General features: G+C 51.4%; 1 protein-coding gene across 12 annotated transcripts in view; it reads left to right on the top strand.

The window, feature by feature from the left end:
* The window catches only part of STARD9 (StAR related lipid transfer domain containing 9), a 105,703-nt gene that overhangs the window by 71,714 nt on the left and 10,010 nt on the right, over positions 1-23,979 (top strand). For 10 of the 12 annotated variants that reach the window (XM_049899740.1, XM_049899744.1, XM_049899739.1 and 7 more), the window contains 8 exons: positions 869-1,048; positions 4,241-4,292; positions 4,821-4,958; positions 5,624-5,706; positions 5,838-5,941; positions 10,528-10,718; positions 11,188-11,638; positions 13,758-23,867. In XM_049899740.1, coding sequence (XP_049755697.1) covers positions 869-1,048; positions 4,241-4,292; positions 4,821-4,958; positions 5,624-5,706; positions 5,838-5,941; positions 10,528-10,718; positions 11,188-11,638; positions 13,758-23,867 — 11,309 coding nt within the window. The remainder of the gene's footprint in view (positions 1-868; positions 1,049-4,240; positions 4,293-4,820; positions 4,959-5,623; positions 5,707-5,837; positions 5,942-10,527; positions 10,719-11,187; positions 11,639-13,757; positions 23,868-23,979) is intronic. The other 2 variants (XM_049899751.1, XM_049899746.1) reach the window with 2 other exon arrangements.

The raw sequence follows: 23,979 nt of genomic DNA, 5'->3' as shown, positions 1-23,979 counted from the left end.
GCTTTCGACAGTGTCTGTTCACGCCCCCAAGGCGGTCTTAGCTTAATGTCTCTAAGCCTCGGTATATTTATTTTTTAAAATCTGTTCCTGATACATAGTAAGCACCTAGTATTTGATTGTTGTTATTTTATTACATGGTCTTCCAGACCTTATAGCTTTAATTATAAGTAAGGAGTGTTTTCTCAATGCTTTGTAGGTCTTTGAGCCATATAAAAAAAACCAGTGCCATCGAGTCAGTTCCAACGCATAGTGACCCTATAGGACAGAGTAGAACTGCCCCGTAGGGTATCTAAGAAGCGACTAGTGGTTTCGAACTGCCTACCTTTTTGTTAGCAGTGGAGCTCTTAATCACTGTACCACCAGGGCTCCTTTGAGCCATATACAAGCTTAGAACTCAAGGTACTGCACCTTTGGGAAGAAATATTAGGTCATAAAAGTATTCCCAAATATGGATCACGTAGAAGTGGAATAGGGGAAGGGAAATTATAAACATAGATGTTTTACTAATATTTCAGTTAATTTTTAAAATAATTTAAAAAATAACGTTCACGGATTTTTGTCCCAATTATAAAAATGATACATGCAAATTGCAGAAAATTTGTAAAATAACATTTATTGAGGGGGTTTCTATTTCTAAAAGTAACATTTGCTCATGGAAGAAAACTTAGAAATCACAGAGAACCAATGCATTTTGGAATCCTATTTGGTTCACAGTTCCAAGAGGTGCAAGAGTCTCTGTGGGGCTTTGAATAGCATTAACAGTGAGAAATGTGAGAAATAAACCCATGAGAAAACCAGGCCAGGAAGACTTCCAGCCTTCCATCCTGCCTATGCTGAATGTCTGAGGTCACCTCCTATGTCTCTGTAGATTGACCAGCTGACTAAAGACTGGACCCAGAAGTGGAGTGACTGGAAGGCCCTCATGGAGTACTACAGTGTGGACATCAACAGGAGGAGGGCAGGCCTGGTCATTGACTCCAGCCTGCCACACCTGATGGCCTTGGAAGATGATGTGCTCAGCACAAGTGTTGTGCTCTATCACCTTAAGGTGAGGGGGCTGGTGGACTCCCTTTCTTCCTGAGCCACTGGCCTCAGAGGTCAAGGAGGGAAAACCCGGGGCAGCAGTCACGTTTCTGTGAATTGAAACAGGTGCCACAGAGCTGCCTTCAGGTTTGCTTTCAAGAAATTGGTCTAGCCAGCCAGTTCTGATCTGTTTTACTTTGTGTGGATAGAGCAGAAGACTGGAAGTCAGAGCAAGCACTGATTTTTCAGCTGTGAGCCGTGTTGCTCTTATATAACTTACTTCTATTCTCTGTGCCTTAATTTCCTCATTTTAAGGTGAGAATATTGTTTCTCATAGTCGTTTTATGACTTCCTGAGGGACATGTGGGCACAGTCCTGGAGCGTGACATCCACACCTCAAAATACCATCAGCATTCCTGAGCTTTGCAAATACAGGCTGTTCCAAGGTGGTCTTCAGAGGCTGAAGGGGGCATTCAAAAGATCAGAAACAGTTTTCTTCAATACCTCCCTGCTTCATTCAACCCCTGAATCAACAAAAAGTGTGCCTCCCGCTTCTTAATCACCAGGTTGACATGGAAAAGAAGAGGGGAGAGAGAGAAAAGATAGAGAAAGGGTAAAGCATGAGGGAGGATCCTGAGGTGCGGAGCGGGGTGGTTGCTGCATGTATTCACCTAGAAAATCAGAGTGAGGTTAAGGCCCACCAAAAAAAAACCTAGCTCTTTTTCATCTGGAGGCCAACTCCTTGTTTCTAAATGAAGCTGTTTGAGAGTTAGTGACTGATGGTGCATGGAGCCTTCTGTCCTGTCCTCATCAAATATACTTGTCTTACTGAGGGAGGACAGCCCTTGTGGATGGCCAAAGTCCCTATGCTTACTGAAAACCCAATTTCATTCTCATAATTGTCCCCAGCTGACATTTAAAAGGGACAAAGAAAACATTTGTAATGTTGCTGTTACCCCTGGAGAAATTAGGCACTTAAAGCTGCAGTGCAGATGGGTAGTGAGATTGTCGCCAAGCTCATTGTGTCTAGAGGTTCTTTGTTCTTAGGATAAGCTGTCGGGGAAGTTGTCAGAGACTGCACCTCTCAGACAGAAAGCTAAAGTAGCTTATTTTCTGGCACAAGGGGCATAAACGACCTCAGTGTAAACTCCTCAGGCAGAAGTGGCCCTCAACTCTTACCTCTGCAGCAGATGTAAACACCAAAGATCCTTCCATTAGCCAGAACCACTGGGAGAGGTTAGAGGTCAGGAAGAGACGAGAAGAATTAAAACTGTCAGTATTCGAATAGAATTGATCAGATACATTGATTAGATAGAACTGAGCAGATGAATCTAGAAGCCGTAGAGCTTAGAGTAGTGGCAGAAGGTTTAGGTGGGAGCCATGGGGTAGAATGAGGATCTCATCTGAATGTAGGGTCACCTGTTCGCATGCTGAGTCGCTGCACCCTGACGGGCAAGCCCCCCGCCCCTTGTGATGCCTGCGGGCCTGGGAGATGAGGTTGTGGTCTAGTTGTAGTGCTGGTGTTTCTGCATTCTGTTTCCCCACCCCCCTCTCTCCTTTGTATTTATTTAGATCCGGTTTAGGTAACAGTATGATAGTAATGGCACGTGATTCTCTGTATTTTATTTACTTCACTCTCCTGGTTGCAAACTCAGAACTAGTCCCCAGCAATACCCTGGGTCCCCTTGAGAAGCAGTGGGGGCGGGAGAACACAGCAGGGAAGAAGGATGGGTGGAGTGCAGGTTGCTGGTACCCTGACCTTCATCTCATAATTCCCCTGCTAACTCCTCCACCCCCTGCATAAGAGTCAGAGGGGCAGCAAGCAAAGGAGCCAGTTCAGCCTTTGTTTTTTGGGATGCCATTGCATTTTTTAGTAGTTTCTGCCCAGTGAACGTACAGGTTGTGAGTTGCTGTGGGTATTTATCCTTTTGGGGGAATATACCTCATCATCAGGGCTTGTCCCTGAACTTGCATGAAGAGCCTTGACCTCTTTCCTTTGAGTCACCCTCTGATTCTGTATGATGGCATTTGTGGCACCTGTTGACTCGTGTGCACCTCCATGGCTGAGCAGGAAAGCCTGGGCTCCGGCTGCTTGTGTGTCTGCAGGGGATCGGGTGGAGCGGGGCAAGGTAGGCCAGAGCCTCACCCATTGCTTCCAGGACTTTCCCTTCTCACAAGCTTCAGGACCCTCCCTACTCTGGCTGCTGACAGTGAAGCTGAGTGCGGACTCTGGAGGGGTGGCAGGGTGAGCTGGGAAAAGCATGGGCTTAGGCCCCTGAGACCCCTGGATTCCAAACACATTCTCCTGTGTGAGTTCCTCAGGCAGCTTGTCACCTGTAAGCATCAGATTCCTGTCCCTAAAAGGGGGATGTTATTTCTTGCAGTTTGGATTGTTAATGCCTGGGATATTTTCAGTGGTTATTCAGTAACGGTATTCCATAAGTGGTAAATATTTATCTAAAATTCAGCACCTCTGTTGTGGTGTTGTTGCCGTACCCAGAGCTCCGTGGTCTGACGCGGATTTGCCACAATCCAAGGGCCAAAAGCCCTTGTCTGCTCCTAACCCGATACGTGTTTTACCTAAGGACAGATGTCTGGTTTATGGCTGAATAAGAAAGTGATCTGTTGCCACTTCACTTCACTTCCCCTCCTTTCTTACGCTCTCTTCCAGTCCTTTTTGAATCCGGTTGGTACCTTTCCTCCCATTCGTGCTTTCGCCTTCTTAGACTCTGGTGTCTGTTAAACTTCATCTGAGGACTGGGAAGGTAGAGATCTTGAGCTTCCATACATCTTCATAAGGTGCTTGTCTCTTGGACACCGACAGGGCAGACTTGGCCCACACTAACCCCAGCCCCTGCAGCAGAGCTGCACCTGGGTGCCCACCTCCACAGACCAGAAAACTCCTGGCCCGTGACTGGGGCTGTTCCCTAACTTCAGTCTGCAGGACAGTAAGGAGTTTGCCAACATTTGTTGGATTTTGCAAGTAGCTGGTGCTGCTTTGTCACATATTTTTTTGCCTCCATCATCTCAGGGGCTTCCTGGGCTGCAGAGTGAGTGGGCAAAGGGATCAGAGCAGCCTGGACCAAAGTCGAGAAGTGGGGCTTTAGAAGAGGCTGACATAGAAGATGGTGATAACACTCAAATATGTGAACTTTCCTTTGGGGCCTGGGCTGTCGCTTTCTATTCTCATTAAAATAGATTTGTTTTCTCCCTTTAGGAGGGGACAACAAAAATAGGAAGGGTTGACTCAGACCAGGAACAGGACATCGGTAAGTGACAGGGTACCTGGGTCTTACACTTGGTGGCAGGTATTTGTGCCTGCAGAGGACTATGACGGTGCTCTGAGAGGAAGGGGTCTTTGAAGTATTGAAGGTCTGCTTCCTTGAGTGGTGCAAAAGGTTAACACATCTGACTGCTAACCAAAAGGTTGGAGGTTCAAGCCCACCCAGAGGCATCTGGGAAGAAAGGCCTGGTGAGCTAATTCCAAAAACTCAGCCATTGAAAACCTTGTGGAGCACAGTTATACTCTGCCACCCATGGGGCCGCCATGAGTCAGAATCGACTCAGGCAGCAGCTGGACTGGTTTCTGTTTCTGTTGTTAAGTTTTGGATCTGGGATGTGATGGGAGGAGGCCCTCACAGTGGGAGGACCTCAGGTGTCAGAGGATGAGATAGCTCTTCCACTCCTGCCGCCATGTGAGTGAGCTCTTCCAGACATGGATTCTCACATCATAGAAACAACGGAGGGCCATTTCCCTGGAGTGTCCCTGACCCAAGTGACCGCGGCCTCTTCTGTAGTCCTGCAGGGCCAGTGGATCGAGAGAGACCACTGCACCATCACCAGTGCCTGTGGGGTAGTTGTTCTGCGGCCCACCCCGGGGGCCCGCTGCACAGTGAATGGCCGAGAGGTCACTGCCTCCTGCCGTCTGACCCAAGGTAGGATTGTCTACAGCCCTGTGTGTTCCCAGGATGAGTGATGGACCAGCTGTGTTCTCACGGGACGGACCCAGGCAACTCAGTGAAGCAGGCTTTAAAGATGGCACATCAGCCTCTGCAGCTGGAGATGTGAAAATGTTCTAATACAGACCCTTTCCCATGAACAAAGATGCCCCAGTTTCCGAGCCACAGAGTGGAGACCAACATCTGAAATATGTATCTGTTAGCTCTGTGCCCTTGGGAAAGTCTCAGCCTCAACTTCCTCATCTGTAAAATGAGGATAATACTAGGATTGCTGTAAGGTTTGAATGAGCTAATCCATGTAGTGTTCTTAAAAGTATGCTTGGCACTTACTAAACACTCCTATCATTGTTACTGTCCCTATTACTGTTATTATTAATTTATTCAAATTGTCTCCTTTGAGGCCGTCCTCAGAGGAAGCTTTCCGTGACCACCTAACTGGAACTCATCTTGCTTTGCCTTGGACAACCAGAGCTCTTCGTGTTTGTTACTTCAACATATATGCTGTGGGAAATTGTTTATATCTAGCTAATATATATTTTATTGACTCAGCTAAATTGTCGAGGGCAGGACATTGCTTTGCAGAACAGTGCTGTGCACCTAGTACATGCTCAAAACACGGCTCATGTTCCTCTGCGCCTCAGGAGCAGTTATAACCCTGGGGAAAGCACGGAAGTTCCGATTCAACCACCCAGCAGAGGCTGCGGTCCTGCGGCGGAGGAGACAGGTGAGCAGGCTGTGTGTGCTAGGAGAAGTAGCCCCTCTGTTTCTCCTTTCTGGGGGAGAAGCGTGAGCTTTTGCTGCTTTCGGGGCGTGGTGATGATGGCAGCCTCACTGTGAGTTCTTCCTGGTTCCCAGGTTGGAGAGGCCGTTGGTGGCAATGGCTCTTTGGAGTGGCTGGACTTGGACGGAGATGTCACTGCCTCTCGGATGGGTCTCTACCCTTTGCTTTGGAAGGAAAGGTGGGAAACTGCTGCTCTTACTGCGGTGGGACCTACTGGCTTTGCTTCTTAGTCCATCCCAACATAGAATGGAGAGGTGATCAGTATAGCAGCCAAGGTCTGAATGAGGCCTGGCCTGAATTGACTTGGGCAAGCGATTGGAAGACGCTGAGCTAGCTGCTCAGTTGTAGTTGGCAGGGAGGTGGTCTTGGCCCTTATTTATTTCCTCTCTGGTATTTCAACTTTCTTCATCATTGAGAAGTGCATCATTTTATATTCCCCGTGACCACTTTCCTCCATCCACAAGATTTAAGTGTGTTGATAAAGATGCTTGCTGTTGCTTCTGAGCTTGCCTCCCTGTGCCCCTTTAGGTTCTGGCCTGCCTCTGTGTGAGCTCAGAGTATGCGTCACTTAGCTTCGGGGACTTAGGGCTTCCTCTGAATTTTTAAAGATAGTGTGTGACTGAGAATCCTTTTTTCTCATAACCAAGGGTCCAGAACTATGTATAAGAGGGACAGGAATGCCAGGAGCCATATAAAAATGTCTGGGGGTTCTATCCCCATCCCCACTTCACCTACATTGTAACCATGAAGCAGTGAGTCAGAATTGTATATGTCATTTGTGACAACAAATTTTCGTAGTTATGCTTCATCCCTTTCTACACCAAACCCTCTTCCCAGACCGAGAGGCCTCGCAGAGTTGATATGGGAGCAGTGGTACACTCTGCCCATAAGCCAAAGCAGCCTCTGGTGTGGGGACCCCTGTGGGAAATGTCAGTGGCGGGTTCAGCACCTGGGAGATCACTGGTGTCGGGAGGCTGCCCAGGACCTGGACACAGGGTCTTGGGAGGGTTGCGATGGCCCTTGGTGTCTTGTCTCCGTGAGAAGAATCCAGCAGCTCTTTCCTCACACAGCAGCATTGATGGCAGCTAAGGACAGTCTTGGGCGTGACCTTGGTAGTGAGGGTTGTGGAATGCAGGGAGCAGAAGCACCCTGACCCAGAGCATGAACGCGAGGCAGCTTCTCACAGACACTGCAAACAAAGGCTTAAGGGAAGGTGGTGCAAGTGTGAGGGACTGAGGGTTCTTGGGGTGACAGGTAGGTGGGGAGAGCTGTCCCAGAGGGGAGAGTGTCAAGGATGAGGGGCACTCGAACTAAGGCTGGAGCTCTTGTTGTAGCAGAAAGGTCCTCCTTTGTGTAGCAAAGCCGTGAGGAGGCCTTGTTTAAGGTAAGGTTTCTGTTGGGGAAGGGGCATTTCCCGGTGTGCAGAACTTTACAAAGAATGGCCACCAAAAAAGCAGTGGAAGTGGAAGAGAGACATTGGGGTCGGGGGCAGAGCCATATCCTGGCTCTCCTGTGTGGAAGCCCTGTAATCTTAGGCAAGTTGCTGAACCTCTGAGCCCATTGTCTCACCTCCAAACAGGGATCCTGCTGACTCTCCCAAATACCCTTGTGACAGATTCCAGGGTGAGTGGTGTGGACTGCTTTGCAGGCACCTGACACACCCCCAGCCCCCACTGCTGGGAGGCTGTTGTGAGGGGCTTCCCAGGAAGGCTGCTTCCCTCAATTTCCTGCCCTCCCATCTCAACCCTGCTGACCCACCTACCCCAGAGAGCACTGCTCTTCTGCCTTTTATGCCTTCTCAGGCTCTCTGTCTCCAAGGGCACTAATGTGACCCTTCGGAAACACCAAGAATGTGGACTTTCATTCAGAGAGGACAGAGAGGGTTTTCAGGACCAAGGCCACCCCTGCCCACTGCCTCCCCTGTCCAGCACCAGCTCCAGGAGCTCCCACAGCCAACATCTGTGTGCCAGCCTGTGGAGGTGGTGTGCCCTGAGGGCCAAGCCTGTGACTGGACAAGGGGAGCAGGAAGGGAGCCGGTCAGAGCAGAGGGAAATGCATGTGGTCAGCTGAGCTCCCAGCCTGGGTCTGTGGCTGTGTCTCCAGGAGAGCCTCTCACGCTCTCTTGGGTGGGGATGGCTCCATGTCCCCTTGTCACAGGCTTTCCCTCATGCACTTATCTGGAGGAGAATTTGTGGGGAGCCTGCAAGGCCGGGGCTGACTCCAGAGCCAGGGGAAAGTGACCAGTCGGCCCCCTTTTCCTCAGTGCAGCAGTGTGCTAGACCAGGGAGCAGTGTGTCCTGCGATAGTGTTTGTTGTCCCTGTGACTGGCACTTTCCTGTTTGAAGTTTTTGGAGCTTAACTTAAATGCCAAGAGCCCGGGAGGCACTGTCGCTGCCTTAGTGAGTATACACTGCTGTGTTCTGCTGCAGAAGGGGCGGGGGGCAGTGGAGTCCTGGCACACACAGGACCAGGCAGCTGCTGGGGGATGCTGGCGCCACGGAAGATGAGGACAGTCATCTGGTGGAGACAGTCCCTTGGCTGGTGGTTAACTGAAGGCTTGCCCTTGGTAACCTACCCAGACATGTAGCACAAGGTTGGTCGTTTCCTTTTCACCTGTTTTTTGGGAGCTTGGCTGATGTGTTTAGCAGAGGAGTGGTTTTCAGTCCGACGACGTGTGGCATCTTGGGTGGACACGTTGTGTCTGAAGTGATGATGCCAGACAGCCCATCCTTGCCGTGTTAGGTCTGCACACGCCAGCTGGCGAGCTGCTGATTCTCTGAGGGGCAGGGTACAGGGAGAAGCAGGTTGTACACTCGAGGAGTGGGAGACAGCAGAGCAGGGACGTGAGTCATCCCAGGGAATTCCCAATAAAGACCACCCTTTGCATCTGGTGGTCTGTGGGGCTTAGCTGGGTCTGTCTAAGTCCCCCTGCTGGGCTCACGTGTGCAGTTCAGCCGTTTCTGTGGACAGACAGCATGTGGATTAGTAATACAGGCGTGATACATAGTATAAAATGTTTCCCATTAACTGCTTTTTCTCTCTCCGAGTCACTTGTTAACTGGTTTTCTATTCAGGTGGCTACCCCGGCCTTCGGCCACATATGTGACCGAGGGTGCCTTCCTTCTCTCCGTGTGCTCCGCTGTGCATATTTGGCCTTTCCCAATGGCACAGCTGTCAGCATGCTTCCTCCTGAGTCTGCTCAAGGGTCTGTGCTATCCTGGTCCTTGGACCTACTGCAGATGAGTCACCACGGTGGTTGTGCCAGGCCCCCTCACTGCCAGCCGTTGTTCACTCTCCTCCACATCGTGCTTCACTGCCCCGCTAAGACTGTAGTGAGAAACCTGACTCTAAGACAATGGCAGCAAACATTTTCTGTAAAGGATCAGACAGTATTTTGGGCTTTGCAAGCCATACCCTCTCTGAGGCAGCCCTAAAGCAGCAGCCCTAAAGCAGCCGCCCTAGGCAAGATGTGAACGGATGGGTGTGGCTGTATGCCAGTACAACTTTATTTATAAAAACAGCTGCCAAATGTGGCCCACAGGCTGTAGTTTTCAGACCCTCTGTGATTTCATTCTCTACAAAGTGGTACATCCTCCCAAAAAAGAGAGTCCTCAGAGCACACTGCTCATCCTGAGATTGATCCTAGTGTCAGGCCTCCAAGTGAGCGCTCCCAGCTTGGAGTCACGCATCCTGGGGTTGGCGTGAGGGCTGCAGGCTGGGTGGGGGGCCCAATTCTGGCTTTTTGTCAGTTCCTGAGCTCTTCCCTGTCACCCCTATCCCACTGCCACCTGGGGTCTCCCTTAGAAGCAGTTGGCACCCTTAGAAATCTGAAAATCACAGATGGACACCCAGGCGGCCATAGCACGTGAGGTCCTTGCTTAGAAAAAGACCAGGAGTTGCCCCAGGGAAGGGTTAGTGTGGAGGAGAAGCTGCCAGTTTTCAGAGGAGGAATCGGACTATCCATGATCATAAGGAAACCTGGCAGCAGAGTCAAGCATGGCCACCATCTAGAATTCTTTTTGAGCTTTTTATTCCAGGACATACAAATTATCAACTCATGGCTAATCTTGTTTTGTTTATACCCCCACTGGATCTAGAGGGAATCCCAGACATATCATTTCACCAGTAAACACTTCAGTGCTAAAACTCTTGAGCCCTATCCAGTGTCTTCCACTGAGAACAGGGTGGAGGCCGGCTCTCCTTGGCCCCTCCCACGCATGCAGGTGCAGCTGTCAGTGCACACAGGTCCTCTCTTCCCTGGCCTTCCTCGCTGTCACAGGGGCTGCTGTCCAGGGCATGGGGTGCAGCGGTGATCTCTGAGCTCCTGGGAGCTTCTGGTCCCGCAGTGTTTTTTGGGCTACTATTCTAGCCAGTATTTCCAGGAGATTTTCAGCAGACACTTTTTTTTTTTTAATTTTTTAAAGGATAAAGAGTCTTAATTTAGCTAAAATGTTTTTTTTTTTTAAATCTGCTTTACTTTCCTGGTGATTTTCCTTAGCGAGAATGAAAATGTAGGTTTCTGTTAAACCTATACCTCTAAGAATATGTTAGTCCAGTGACCGTTCTCCTATCCTGCACTGTGACATCATGAGCTGTCTGTGACACTGTGCCTGCTCGTCCCAAGCCCAGGAGGGTAGCTGCCAGTCCAGAGCCCTCTCTAGCCTGTTGAATTCAGGGCACTCTCAGGGCGCTCAGACTGCCACCAGCTTGTCCTGCGCTTGGTTTGCATCTCCTCTGGGTGACCTGTGGCCCATTCTGTGACAGAGGAGTGCTGGGAGAACAGGGTGAGGAGGACCACCCGCAGCCGGGGAATGGAGCGACATCCCACGGGGCCCAGATTCAGCAGCAGCAGTGCTATGCAGAGGATTTGAGGCAGCACATCCTGGCAGGAAGCATCAGAGCTGAGCAGGAGCTGGAGTTGGACCAGGCTGTCCTCAACCAGCAGATTAAAGACAGTAGGTGTCCGCCACCTAGGGTGTCTGCTCACCTTCTCCTTTATGCCTTTTCATGCTCCCCAAGGCTTCTGCATTCTCTCCTTTGTTTTCTTTGTGATATGATGGAATCCTTGGCTTTGGGTGTTCTCTCTCTCCTTTCAGAGACCGGAGGCTCTCACAAGGGGCTGGAAGCAGAAATCAGGACCCTCACTTCTTTATTGTCTATAAGGATCATGGGCCCCCTGCACCCCTCTCCTGCACACACTGGTGCATGCTTTACTGCCGGCCCTGGCATGTGCTCACTGCTGTGCTGAGGCCTGGGGGTGCTCCTCTGCCTACGCTGTGGGCCCCGCGACCCCCATCCTGCAGCCACCCTGGCCAGCCCCTACACTGCAGACAGGGCCAGCCATGGCCGGAGGTGTCTGAAAGCAGGCAGCCAGGGGCAGGGAGGGAGGTGCTGACATTGTCTCCGGGTGTGTTTGGTTGTCAGACCAGCAGTGGCTGCTCAGAGAAGAGACCTGGCTGGCCAGCTTGCAGCAACAGCAGCAACAAGATTGTGTAGCAGAGAAAGAGCTCGAGGCCTCTGTGGCACCCGATGCTTGGCTTCAGACAGATGGTGAGGCTCAGCCACCCCCACTGGTCCGAAGCCAGAAGCGAGCGGCGCAGCTACAGCTCCTGCGGAGACACGCTCTTCGGACAGCAGAGCGGAACGTCTGGCGAAAAACGGCCACGTTCCAGCTAGAGAGAACCATCAAGAAGCAGAGGCTACTGGAGGCCCAGAGGAGCTTGGACCAGCTCAAGGCATTGTGCTGGCTCCAGGATGACAGCACCCAGCAGCCCCCAGACCAGGTCCCAGGGCCTCGACGTAGAAGCAGAGCAGCAGGTTGCAGTTCTTTGAGCCTCCAAAGGCTTTGCAGCCCATACTCGCCCCAGCTGCACAGGTACAGCCACTGGAAGCAAGCGGGAGCTGCGGAGTATTTCAGGGCCCTTGGCTGAAGTTTACAGCCTTGTTGCCCAGGTAGTGTTCTTTGCTTCCTAGGGCCTCAGTCTCCTGAATCTGTAAAATGGGGAGATGTGTTTCCTGCACTCTTCCCCACCACCTTTTTCTTTCTCTCTAATTTATATCTTCTCTGTAATATATATCTTTCTCTTCAGGCTTCTTCCCTTCTTTCTCACCCTCAGGGCAGCAGCTCTTACTTCTTTGGTGATATCTTCAGCTCATTCTCCATCTGCTCTTTAATCTCTGACAGTCCTTGTGCATCTCCTCGTGTACTTTGTACCGTCACCTCAATCTTATCATGCCTGAAACGGATTCCGTCCTCCCGACACAATCCATCCCTCTCCCTCCTTTGAGCTTCCTGACCTCACTTCCAGCCTGGTTGGTAGAATACTGCCTTTTTGATTCCTGAGTTCAGTCTTGGGATCTTTCTGGTTTCTTTTTTCCCTCACTTCTTATATTCAGTCAGGGCAGTTTGTGTTTCTTTTTCTTCTATTTCTGTGTGTATGCTGTCTCCCAGACTCCTTGGAGCAGGATCTGTGTCTTATACCTCTTTAGAGCTTCAGGACCTAGCACAGGTGCACAGTTAATGTCTGTGTTGTGCTTCTCACCTCACTAGTCTTCAGAGTATAGTCAGGATTTTTTTTTTAACTTTTTATTATGAAAAATTTTCAAACATAACAGTAAAACCCAGAACGTGTGTTAAGGCAGAAATCTGTTAGAGAAGGAAACTAAAATATTTTCCACTAATCGCAATAGAAAAATGCTAAGACCACACCCTGTCAAAGGCAGAAAGCTTGTGAGATCCAGAAAAACAAGGCGGTCCTGTGGGGTTCCAGCTCTCACAGGTTTCACTGTATGTGCAAAAACTTTGAAAAATGTATCCTATATATGAAGTATGTAATAACAAATTACCAACCTTTTCATTATAAAAATCAAGTGGTTTTAAACTAGTGCAAAGCCATGTATATTAAAATGGGCTCTAAGGGACAGGAGCTGGTTGAATGGATATGGGAAATCTGGGGTAGAAAGGGGGAGAGTGTTGTCACATTACAGGGATTGCAACTAGGGTCACATAACAATGTGTATGTAAATTTTTGTATAAGAAGCTAACTTGGGCTGTAAACTTTCACCTAAAGCACAATAAAAAAAAGACTCTTACTGTGCCTTTGACAGGGTGCAGTCTTGGTTTTTCTTGGTCTTGCAAGTTTTCCAGCTTTGACAGGTTCCATCTTTTGCAGATTTTACTGTACAAAATTGAGAGAATACTATTCCCATTGCCCGTATTCAGCAGTTATCGAGATTTACCACCCTTGCTTTATCTCCCCATCTTCTTTTTCTGATGAGGTATTTTAAAACAAATCCTAGACATCATGTCATTTCAATCTTACATCCTTAAGTATGCACCTCTAAAAACTATGGACTTGTTTTATAACTGCTGTGAACCTTTCTTATAACCACAGTGTCAGTATCACACATAAAAAAAAATCAATTACTCAGTCTAATCTCATAACTAGGCCATATTCAAACTTCCATTAATTGCTCAAAAATGCCTGTTTACAGTTGGTTGTTCAATCAAAATCCAAATAGAATTTGCACACTGCAGGTGGTTACTACGTCTTTTGCATTTCTTGAGATCATTCCTTGTGTTGTTTTATTTTTGTTTTTTCATATCACTGATTTGTTGAGAAAGTTGGGGGTCAGTTGTTTTGTAGAATGTACCACTCTATAGATTTGTCTGTTAAATAATTCCTCTGTTCTTCATATTTCCTGTTAACTGGAAGTTTTCCTGAAGGAGTGATTAGATTCAGTCCAGCATTTTTATGAAGTAGAGAAATTGAGGGACAGGGTGTACCTGTGCCTCCTCTCAGAGCCAGGCCTGTTGACCACAGTTTCCTTTTGTACCTACAGAGCTTTTCTCTGGCTGTGAGGACTGTAGGAGACAGCGATACAGGGTTTTTAACCTCTTTCAAAGCAAACTAAGTGGAACTTTGTATTCCCTCTGTCAACAGGAAATAGGGGGCCTCTTACTTTCTCTGAGATGGCTTTCCTTGTCTCCACAGTGTTCTCCTGAGTCAGGATCCCTCCACCCCGTTACCACCTATGCCTGGCCCCACTCACCAAATGTCAGAGAAAATTCCGTCAGAAGAGCGTTTGCCCCAGACTGCTTCTTACCCTCCAAGGACAAGGAGTCTCAACAAAAATGACCTCTGTTCCTCCACCCAGGGGCAGCTCTGCACAGCCAGGGGAGCCTTGGCCATGAAGGAAGCCTCAGCTCCAGGCACCTGCTTCACTATGCGCCGCGAGTCTGCCAGCATTCAGGAAATGGAGAGGGTGGGTAAGCAGCCTCGTCAGAAGGCGTCCCAGGGCTCGGCATCACTGAGCCAACCAGCTAACAAGCTGAAGCCAGGGGATGAGCCAGAGGTCCCCACCCCTACCTCCCAGAGCAGAAGGGTTAAGGGACCAGCAGGATCGGGCTACACGCAAGCTGGGTGGCAAAAAGAAGGGGCCCTTGCAACCCACAAGGCAGCCAAAGGAGCCAGTTGCAGTTCCTCACATCCCCGTGCACCTAAGCAGATGTCTGGGTGTGAAAAGGCAGCCAAGACTTTCCGGGCAGAATCCAAACCAAAATCTCCAAGCAGGGCATCAGAAAGGCAGCAGAGGGTGCTGGCAGATAGAGCCAGAGGCGCTGCCAAGAAGTGCTCTCATTTGCCTCATGGCAGTCCTTTAAAGAGGCAGTGCAGTGCAGGGGACCCAGATACCACGGCCCCACTCACAGACTCCAGCCCTGTAGTGGGTCATGCAGGAGAAAAAGACGATGATTTATCTGACGCAAATAGTGATTACTCAGTGGATTCTCTCTCCTGTGTCTATGCCAAAGCCCCGGCAGAGCTCCTGAAGCCAGAGGACCCGCAGGGGAAGAAGCCAGAACTCCCAAAGCCAGAGAACTCCGAAAGTGATGACAGCCAAATATCTGAGGACTCACTGGCTGAGAGGGGGTTCCAAACCCAAAAAGACAGTCCTGAGGGCACTCATCTTACCAGCGGCCCTGGCTCCCACAGGGCCAGGACGAGAGCCTCTGGGAGGGGCTGTGGCATCCCCTCAGATAGTAGGCTGCTCACTCAGGCTCACAAGACCTTTTCCTTGGACAGTCTGATTGATGCTGAGGAGGAACTGGGGCGAGATCAGCAAGAAGAGCCTTTCCTTGGCTTACCTGAGGAGATGCCCACGGAGACCTTCTGGCACCTGCAGAACTCCAATGTGTGTGCATTGGGCCAGGAGGCAACGAGCACTTCATCTTATCTCGATCCCCCGTTCCAGCCTGATTGGAAGCAGCCCGAGTCAGCTGTGGAGGCATGCTGCTCTGAAAAGGCCAGCTCTCTTCCAGGCATGCTGCCATCCAGAGGGAGCCCGCTGATGTCCATGGATTCCTGGTTTTCCTGTGACTCAAACATGAACCCCAGCAACCCCCCAGGAATAGTGGGTTCTTTATGTCCAAGTCCTGATGTCCAGGAATTTCAGCTCTGTGGTTGGGAGAAGCCTGGGTACTGGCTAAATATGGAAGAACTAAAGCCATCGGGTACAGCAGTCCAGCCATACAGCTTCACAGGGCTCCAAGGCAGTGCTGAGCTACCCTGCAACGTAAGAGATGGGTACACAACCCCTGCTTCTGCTAAGTCCAAGCTGTCGCTCTGGGGGACTCACAGGCTTCTTCAGCCAGGAGCTGACGGCACCTTTCAGGGAAGGAGTATTCCTGACACAGCCCAGCAGGGCACCTCTGAAGCATCACACAGCTCTAGTGTGTCCAGTGTGTTGGCTGCCTCTGCCGCCTCCCTCACTCACCTAGGCAGCTCCTTTGCGTGGGACTGGTCTGCCCTCCAGCGAAAGTATCTGCTGGAACTGTCTCATCCTGTTTTGGAAGCTATAGGAGAGCCCAGGCCAGCTTTCCCCTGCCTTGAGAAAGACTCTGGTTCCCTGGCCCAAGCTTCTGGCAAAGAAGGAGATTCTCTATTGCCAGTTGGTTCTAGGGTATCAAGCAATGTGGATTTCAACTACTTTTCCATCCATCTAGCCAAAAGTAGCGATTTGAGGGCAGAGAAAGATCAGGACAGTTTGAGTGCCAAGTTAGAAGGTACTTCAGATTTCTTGAGAACTAGCGAGAAAGAGGCGAGTAATGATGAAGCTTCTTCATTAGACTTAGAATTGTTGGCTTCTGGAACCACAAATGCACAAGCGTTTGCAGGAGAGAGCAAGATAGTAAATTCAGTGACAGAAACGTGGAAAGTCAAACAGAGCAACTTGGGAGAGCACTGTGAAGGTAGCAGGAAGCCTGGACTGATGACTTCCTCCTATGATTGTTTCTTCCTTAAGAACCCTTGTCACCGTACTGGCACCATGGCCACCAAAGAAGATAGTTGGCCCCAAGGCTGGGTGTCTCTCAGGAAGAGTATTCAAGACCAGCCAGGGCAACCAAGGCACAACAGCCACCACCCCCTCCAAGAAGACAAGGCAGATTGCCAGCAGAGCACCAAGGACACAGATTTTTCCTTTGCCTTTCCCTCAGATTCAGAGCTGTACCTGCACTCAGCTCCCCGGGATCCGTTTCCCTCTTCCCTGCAGCCACCCCCCTTAGAAACTTTCTATGTGACCAAAAGTAGGGATGCCCTGACAGAAACTGCCTTAGAGATTCCAGCGTGCAGAGAAGCAGGGGTGCATTCTCCACCCCTCAGGGAAGCCTTGGGCTCCAGTCTTGACCACCAAGTCCTCCACGATGCTTATTTGGAGAATCATTTGCCAGTGCTCTTAGAAAACCAAAGTTCCAAGTTTGCCTCATCTCGGCAGGTCACAGCAGAGAGGCCAGTTGACCTGAACACTGGGGAAGCTATGGGAGAAGTATGGAAATGCCCTGCAAATAGTAAAGAAAGCCACAACGCAGTTTACTTTTCTGTTGCTCAAAACGGACATCATCTCTCTCCTGCCAGCACAAAAGCACGTGAATCTGAAAATCAAGTTGGAATTTTAAATAAAAAACAGGGTCTTCCAGCACTCAAGGAGGGAGAAAAGGCCATTACCCCGTCCTGCTGCAAGGCTTCCTCAAGCCGTTCTGTTTCCGGGAAGCCTCTCTCTGTTGGTGAATCTGGGGAAGATGCACAGGGTCAGAATGCAGTCCTGAGGCAGAGCCAGGCCTTACATATGAACAGGCATTTTCCTTCTGGGGCTAGGTCTGATTTCATCTGTAAAGCCATCAATTTAGGCTTTGAGAAGAACATGCTAGGAGAAACTGCTATTTCTCTGAAGTCCAGAGCAGTAGATCACAAAGCTGGCAACCCAGTGACAGTGGCCCAGGATGAGAGCCCTGCCCACAGGTGGAAAGAGAAGCATGAAACTGGGCTTCTTGGAAAAGCTCTCCATTCTACAGACAGCGCAAATGAGCCTAAGCTTCCGGGGGCAGACTCGACATATGGAAGATTCCAGACCATTCCATCCTCTCAGGAAAGAAACCTCAATAAGTGCCAACTACCTGGCAAATCACCAGAAAGGACAAAGGAAGAACCTTCTGGGGAAAAACAGAATAAAAGAGTTAATGATGATGAAATGGCGAGGCTGATTAGGAGTGTAATGCAGCTAGAACATAGCATCTTGGAAATCGAATCCAAGCAGAACAAGCAGCTGCGGGCTTCCCACACACCAGGGGTCAGAAAGGAGATTATGTTCCAGGACTGGGAGAAGGCTGACCATGTCCTGAGGCCAGGCAGCCCTGGAGACCACTTGTCCTTCAACGATCATCCATGTTCTCCAAAACACCATGATGACGTTATCTCGAGGGATTGTGATGTCAGAGAAATGAAGGAGCTTAGCAATTGCGTTGGGAAAGACCCCCAGGTGCAGAGCCCCTTCAAGGCAAGGGAGTATATAGAAGAAATTCAATTTGTGAGAGAGCTCAGCCACCCAGCTACTTCAGAGAGCTCTGCCGAGGACACTTGGGATTATTTAGGGACATGTATAGCTCCCAGAGGGCTCACCAACACTTCCCTTCACCCAAGGAGAGTGATAGCATCGGCCAGGGCTCTGCCACTGCAGCCCAAGCAAGAGAGGTCTTCCGAAAATGAGGGTGAGTTGTTAGACGCGTCAGCTAGCCCCAAAGAGCAGCCATATAATTTGGGAAGTCTTACAGAATTGAAGACTGTAAAAGTTTTCCATAAAAACCAAGTTGCTGAACACATAAGCAGTTCCAGTCAAAAGGAGCTAAAAGTTCAAGGCAGAATTGAAGAAATGACTGTGCAAATGGGACGGAGCCTACAGGAGGAAAATAAACTGGTCTTATCACATCAGAAACTTCCTAGTCCGAGCCAGCTTTATATGAGCAGATTCCTCAGCCAGGAGACCATCTGCCCACTGCTGAGCCAGATAGACTCTTCTTCTACAGCGTCTTCTCACCAAGACCTGACTAAAACCTTGCCCTTGAATTCTCCGGGGTTGCCAAGGAGCAATTTTTATGCACCTGACACTATAGGCATCTTTTCAGTTGACTATGTACTAGATCCCACAGTGTTTAAAATTCATGACAGCCCCTTGGTAGCTCGAGTCGGGCATCAGGACCAGAGTGGAGATACCAGAAGCCACAGCCCTCGGGGATATGTTAGAAGGATCACCTCCGGGGCACACCCTGGTTGGTGTGGATCTGCGATCTCTATGGCCATAGGATCTCACGGTCAGTCTGGTGCACCAGAGAGCATTTCCCTTGAGGAAGGGGGCAGGGTATCAGCAAGCACCACCCCCCAAGACCAGGGAAGGGGCTTCAGAAGCACCTTCATGGACTTGAGTACCAGGGAGGGTTTTGCCCCTGAAACAGAGGCAGCTACACAAAAAGAAATAAAGAGAGCCAGTCCCCTAAACAGGGTCTCTAGCCAGCTTGAAAAGAGGGCCAGCAGTCCCTTAGAAGAGGTTGGCTTCCAAGACAGAGACGCAAGGCAGAAGGCAGAGAATGATGCCAAGAACCTCAGTGTTACCAGTGATGCCTTCTCAGCGCCTGCCTCCTTGACGGAAGTTCCCGGTCCAGAGTGCAGGATACGGGAGTCCTCTGCCCACACATCGTTGTGTCTGGCTCTGTTGGAGGAGGTCCGACAGGCAAAGGCCCAGGGAAAACAGCTCAGTGACTTTGTGGCTAGGAGGACAGTCCTTCCTTACTATGCAACTTTACTAGAACCTGAATGTTCTTCATGGGTCCCCAGGAGGCCTCGGTATAAACACACGGACCAGACTGTGTTGGACAGAGCCAGGAACGAAGGTGAAGCACGGGGATTTCACGTGGCATTTCTGTCTGCTGCACTGGGACATCTGGTGGCTGATGAGAGGAAAGTCCTCCAGGCCACACCCCTCTCTGTAGAGAGCTTCCAACTTCTTCCCAACTCAGAAACTCCTAGAGGGACCTGGCTGCCGTCACAGGCTTCCTCCCTCGTTGGCCCTGCTCTAGGCAAAAGCTGTTGCACTGGAGAGCTGAGAAATGTCCTAGGAGTAGGTGAACAGTTTATCCCTCACTCTAGTTCTTTTGAAATCATAGAGAAACAGAAAGAAGCCACCAGAACATCTTCCACCCCTGGTCCTTTGGGCTCACACTGTCCTTCAGCGGCTGTGGAGGACAGGAAGGTAGAACCAGAGAAAATGGTACCTGCCTTGTCTTTTCAGGCCCCCTCTGATGAGTCTGGCATGATTCCTCATGCACCAAGTTGGCTAACTGCCTGTGAGACCACAGATGATACACTCCCTGACCACCAGGAGAGCCACCCTGAGCACCTGGAACCTAGCATTCTAGGCATCACACATGGGGGAGGTTCAGGGAACTTCTTAGTGACTGTACAGGCAGGAAAAACAACCTGTTTTGAACATCAGTCTGTACTCTGTGACGTTCAGAGGTCTGCATGGCTCTCAAGGCCTCAGCAAGACCATGGTCAATGCCTTAGAGCTTCCACAGGCTTAGAAGAAGGGAGGGCAAGTCCCAAACAAGGTTCCCTCAGGCCTGAAGACCTGAGAAGGGTTGAACTTGAAGATCCCTCACAGCAGCGTGTGAACTGGAAGGGGAGTGTTGGGTCTAGGCTGGCAGAAGCTTGTAGGTCTGGCAGCAAACATCCCAAGTTAAGTTCATTGCCAGATCAAAGACCTAGCCCAGGCCCCGGGGGTGTTGGGGAGGAGGCCTCATTCAGATGCCCAGAGAAAACTTTAGATTGCATTGTCTCAGGGACCATTGAAGGCAGCAGGACTCCTAGCCCATCTGGGGGACTAGCAGAGAGCCTAGCTCTTCCGTCCCTGCAGCTGTGTGACTCTCAGCACATTGCTTCTCATGCCTGTTCTCCTCACTCCTCCGCTTTACTGTGTTGTGGAGGTGGTGACCTGCAGAGAGGGACTTCCAAGGCTCCCCCAAACACTGTCCACCTGCCCTCCATCATACCTTCCAGAGGCTGTGGCATCGATGAGAGAGAAGCGGGCCATTCCAGGGAACCTGACGTGCTCTTGGCACATGGCCTCAAGGCCAGAGGTATGAATATGGAGTTCGGGCCAGCACATTGCAGCACTCTGGAGCCCCTAGAGACAGCTACTGTCTTTTCTCTGGCTCAAGGCTGCAGTTCTTCTTTGGCCCCTGATAGGAGGACAAGTTCCCTCGGCCACTCAAGTGCTGATGGAAGCTCAAGGTCGGCAGGAAGCCCTGAGAGAAAGTTTGTTGAGAAGAAAACCAGCACAGAGTCTGAGGCTGTGCCACCTGTGGGCATGTGCTCTGAGTCACTGAGGCAGCCTCAGGACAACTGTGCAGGTGGCCAGAACACACAGATGTCTCAAACTCAGCCAAAGCCGTGTGCAACAAATGGGGCCCTAAATGCCTGCCAGAATTTAAGTGAAGGATCTGTTGAGAATGAGCTGGTGGTGGAGCCACAGCATGGGTGTTTAGAAAATACCTTCAGGTGCCTTCCCGAAAAGCCACAGCTTTCCTCTGAGTCCAGGGATGCCCAGGTGGGGTTTGTAGCAAGGTTAAACCACACGCAGAGTACTCGGGTCGACTGTCCCTGGGAGGAGGAGGAGCAGCAGAGAGACCAGGCTTCAGGTGATGGTGGAAACCCTCTCCAGGGTGGGAGTCCCCCACCTTCAGATGAAGATGGCTTGAACGGTCAGATTAGAGATGCCAGGACAAAGGAAGAGGCTGTGCCCAAGCTGGAGAGGTTCTCACCAGACTTTGAAGACTCGGCCACTGTGCGTTTGGGGCAAAATGGACCACCTTCTCCCATCCAGCCCTGCTCTGGCAGGGGACAATCACCTTCCCGTCATCGGGGCTCGGTTCCTGTGATTGCAGTCTTCTCTGGCCCCAAACACTCCCTTCGAGCCCTTCCCAGACCACAGTTCTCTATGGTTAGCTCTTCTCGGTCTCTTCAGGAGCTGAACTTGAGTGTGGAGCCTCCTTCCCCCACAGATGAGGACCCACAGGGACCTAACAGATTATGGAGCCCACATCCTAAGGACTGCTGCTCAAAAGAGCTGGTGGCAAGCACTTCTCTGAAAGCTCAGCACTGCAGTCAGAAAGCCTTGTCTAATTTAGACAGTAGGATTGCTGATCATGGGCCCTTGAAACCTGCCACCCTGCCCCACCCAGCATCTTCAGCCCTCTCATGCCTGCCAACCCAAGATGTCCTGACCAGTTGGATGCCTGGTACTCTGGAGCAGACCTGTGAGGGAAGTTCAGAGAAACCGAGTGGCCAGAGCAGGCCAACGGAATGGCTTTCTGGGGTGGACAAAGGAGTGCTGCACTTTGACTCCAGTGACATCAATCCATACATCCTGCCCTGGCGTTCAGAGGGGCCTGAGCGTGTTGGCTGGAAGCAGTGTGTGTTTGGCAGTGCAGTCAATGTCTCCTGCAGCCAGACACCCCAGGGCCTGGCACCATCAGATGTGGCCCCAGGCTCCAGCATAGACAGTGGCCTGGAGGACCAGAATTCCCCCTTTCACTCCCACCTTAGCACCTATGCCAATGCCCAGGACCTGTCAAGCACACGTGGCAGCATCGAGAATGCTCTGGCTTCAAATGAAGCTTCGGAAGTATGGGGTTACTCGTTTGCCTTGGGACGACCCCACTCCGTGACAGGCCATGAAGGAGCAGACAGGAGATCCCAGATCAGGGGCCCCCTTGATGAAGCAGGCCTGAGGGGTAAGTCCCCCTTGACTGAAGGAAGTGCCACAGGTCCAGTGGATGAAATCCCGCGGCTGTATCCATCAGCTGCAGACCACACTGGGGGGCAGGCCAGGATGGGCACCCTTGAGCAGGGCACACAGACCCTAGACTGCAGGCTCCGTCCAAGCTGCACTGACGTCTCCTCTGCCATGCCAGAAGCCAGTGCAATGTCAGTCTCTCATCTGGCCTCGTGGACCAGCATGCACAACCTGTCTCTCCATCTCTCACAGCTCCTGCACAGTACCTCGGAGCTGCTGGGGAGCCTCTCCCAGCCAAGTGTGGCCAGAAAGGAGCAGAACACCAAGGAGGCCCCAGGGGAGGCTCCACAGGCCCTTAGGATGGACAGTTGTACTCAGACTGCTGTGGATAAGGGCAGCCAGACTGACCTGGCCTCACTGCCTCTGCCCCTCCAGGTACCAGAGGCCAGCAACGCTCAGGAAGCGAATGTGACCCTTGAAGTGCTGGGCTCAGATACCTTGACAATGTCTCCAGAAAAGGGAGCTGTCCCAAGGGCACTGGAGAAGAGAGAGGCAGAAGAAACAGCATGGAAAACACCAGGGTCCTCAGATCTTCGGGAAGAAAGCATCCACTGCAGGCCCCAGAGGCCTCTAGTACTTCCATCCCATTTGAGGTTTCAGAAAGACCCCCTTGGGCAGAAGCTGCCTTCTGTGAGCCCCCAAGATTCTCCCAATGTGGCCCTGGCTTCTAGCTCCCAACAAGAGACATCCGCTTGTCTGGCTGTCAGCAGCTCTCGCCTCAGCATCTGTCACTCCTCAGGGCTCCTCCCCAACACTGCAGAGGCCACTGGGGAGCCCAGGGTCCAGAAGAAGAAGCCAGGCCTCATGAGTGCCTTATTGGTGGACAGGGCCTCCTCCCCAATCCTCATACTTAGCGCCAGTGCCCAGGGGTCGTGTCCCGTCCCAGGCACCTTGTCTATCTCAGCCCTCTCACCCCAGCCTCTTGAAGGCCACCAAAAGCTTGACATTAGCCCAGTCCCAGCACCTGTGGATGGTTACCCCCAGCCCAGCGATGAGGCAGGTGACTTGCCGGGAGTCGATGCTCATTGTGGAGGAGGCAGGGGTCCCTGGGAGAGGAGTGATGAGAGGCCCTTCCTTGAGTTAAGCTCATTAAGCATCCCACAGCACTGCCCAGAACTCCCAGATGGTGTCCTAGGACAGCCCCCTCAGCAGCATCAGCCCAGGACCACCCAGGCAGTGCCCACCTGGGTACAAAGGAGCACACGGCCACCTCTGCCTCTGAGGAGCAGAAGCCATAGGCTGGCCAAGAGCTTTGTGCCTGAGGAGGTGGCTTCACCAGACTGTGACCCGCTGAGCAGTAGGGGGCCAGCTCCGTGGCAAAGCAGGACAGAAAGTGGGAGTGAGCGTCCAGCACTTCTAGTGGGGCCACAGCCCGCTCCAGGTAACTCTTCTCCATGGGGAGACACCAGGCACCTCAGTCCCTGCCCCGTCTCTGAGGAAACTGATACGACAGTGCTCCGAGATTCCGCCTCAGGCCCGGCTGGGGCCCGCCAACCAGAGGGGCTGTGGAGCCCCACTTCCCAGACTTGCATGGCTTCTGAGCCCTCGCACCACAGTCTGAGGGACCTCCCGGTGCATAACAAATTCACCAACTGGTGTGTCCTTTGTGGTGACTCGCCTGTGGGGCGGGGTGTGACTGAGGAGCTGGAGACCAGATGTGATCTTGGCTCTGGAGAGCAGGGAGAGAGACCCCCCCACGCTCCTGAGGACCAGAGCCAGGCTCCCGAGTGGCCTCAGAGGGAGCAGATCCCCCTGAAAGTTGGGGCCCAGAACCCGTCACTCAGCCTGGAGCTCACAGAAGCAAAGCTGCACCGTGGCTTCGGGGAGGCAGACGCCCTGCTGCGGGTGCTGCAGAGCGGGACAGGAGCGGCGCTTGCTGCTGACCACCCAATGCTTGCCACCTGGGAGGAGCTCCACGCCCGGTAAGGGCCCCCGGGAGTGGGAGGGCAGGGGTGGGCCCAGAGGAAAGAGCCCGGGAAAGCTGAGAGCCGGCTGTCCCTCACCCCTCACTCAGCTCACCTCACCCCTCAGCGG

Source organism: Elephas maximus, chromosome 10, assembly GCF_024166365.1.
Source record: "Elephas maximus indicus isolate mEleMax1 chromosome 10, mEleMax1 primary haplotype, whole genome shotgun sequence".
Taxonomy (NCBI): Eukaryota; Metazoa; Chordata; class Mammalia; order Proboscidea; family Elephantidae; genus Elephas; species Elephas maximus.
The sequence above is the reverse complement of the archived record's forward strand: the minus strand, read 5'-3'. Positions and strand labels throughout refer to the sequence as shown.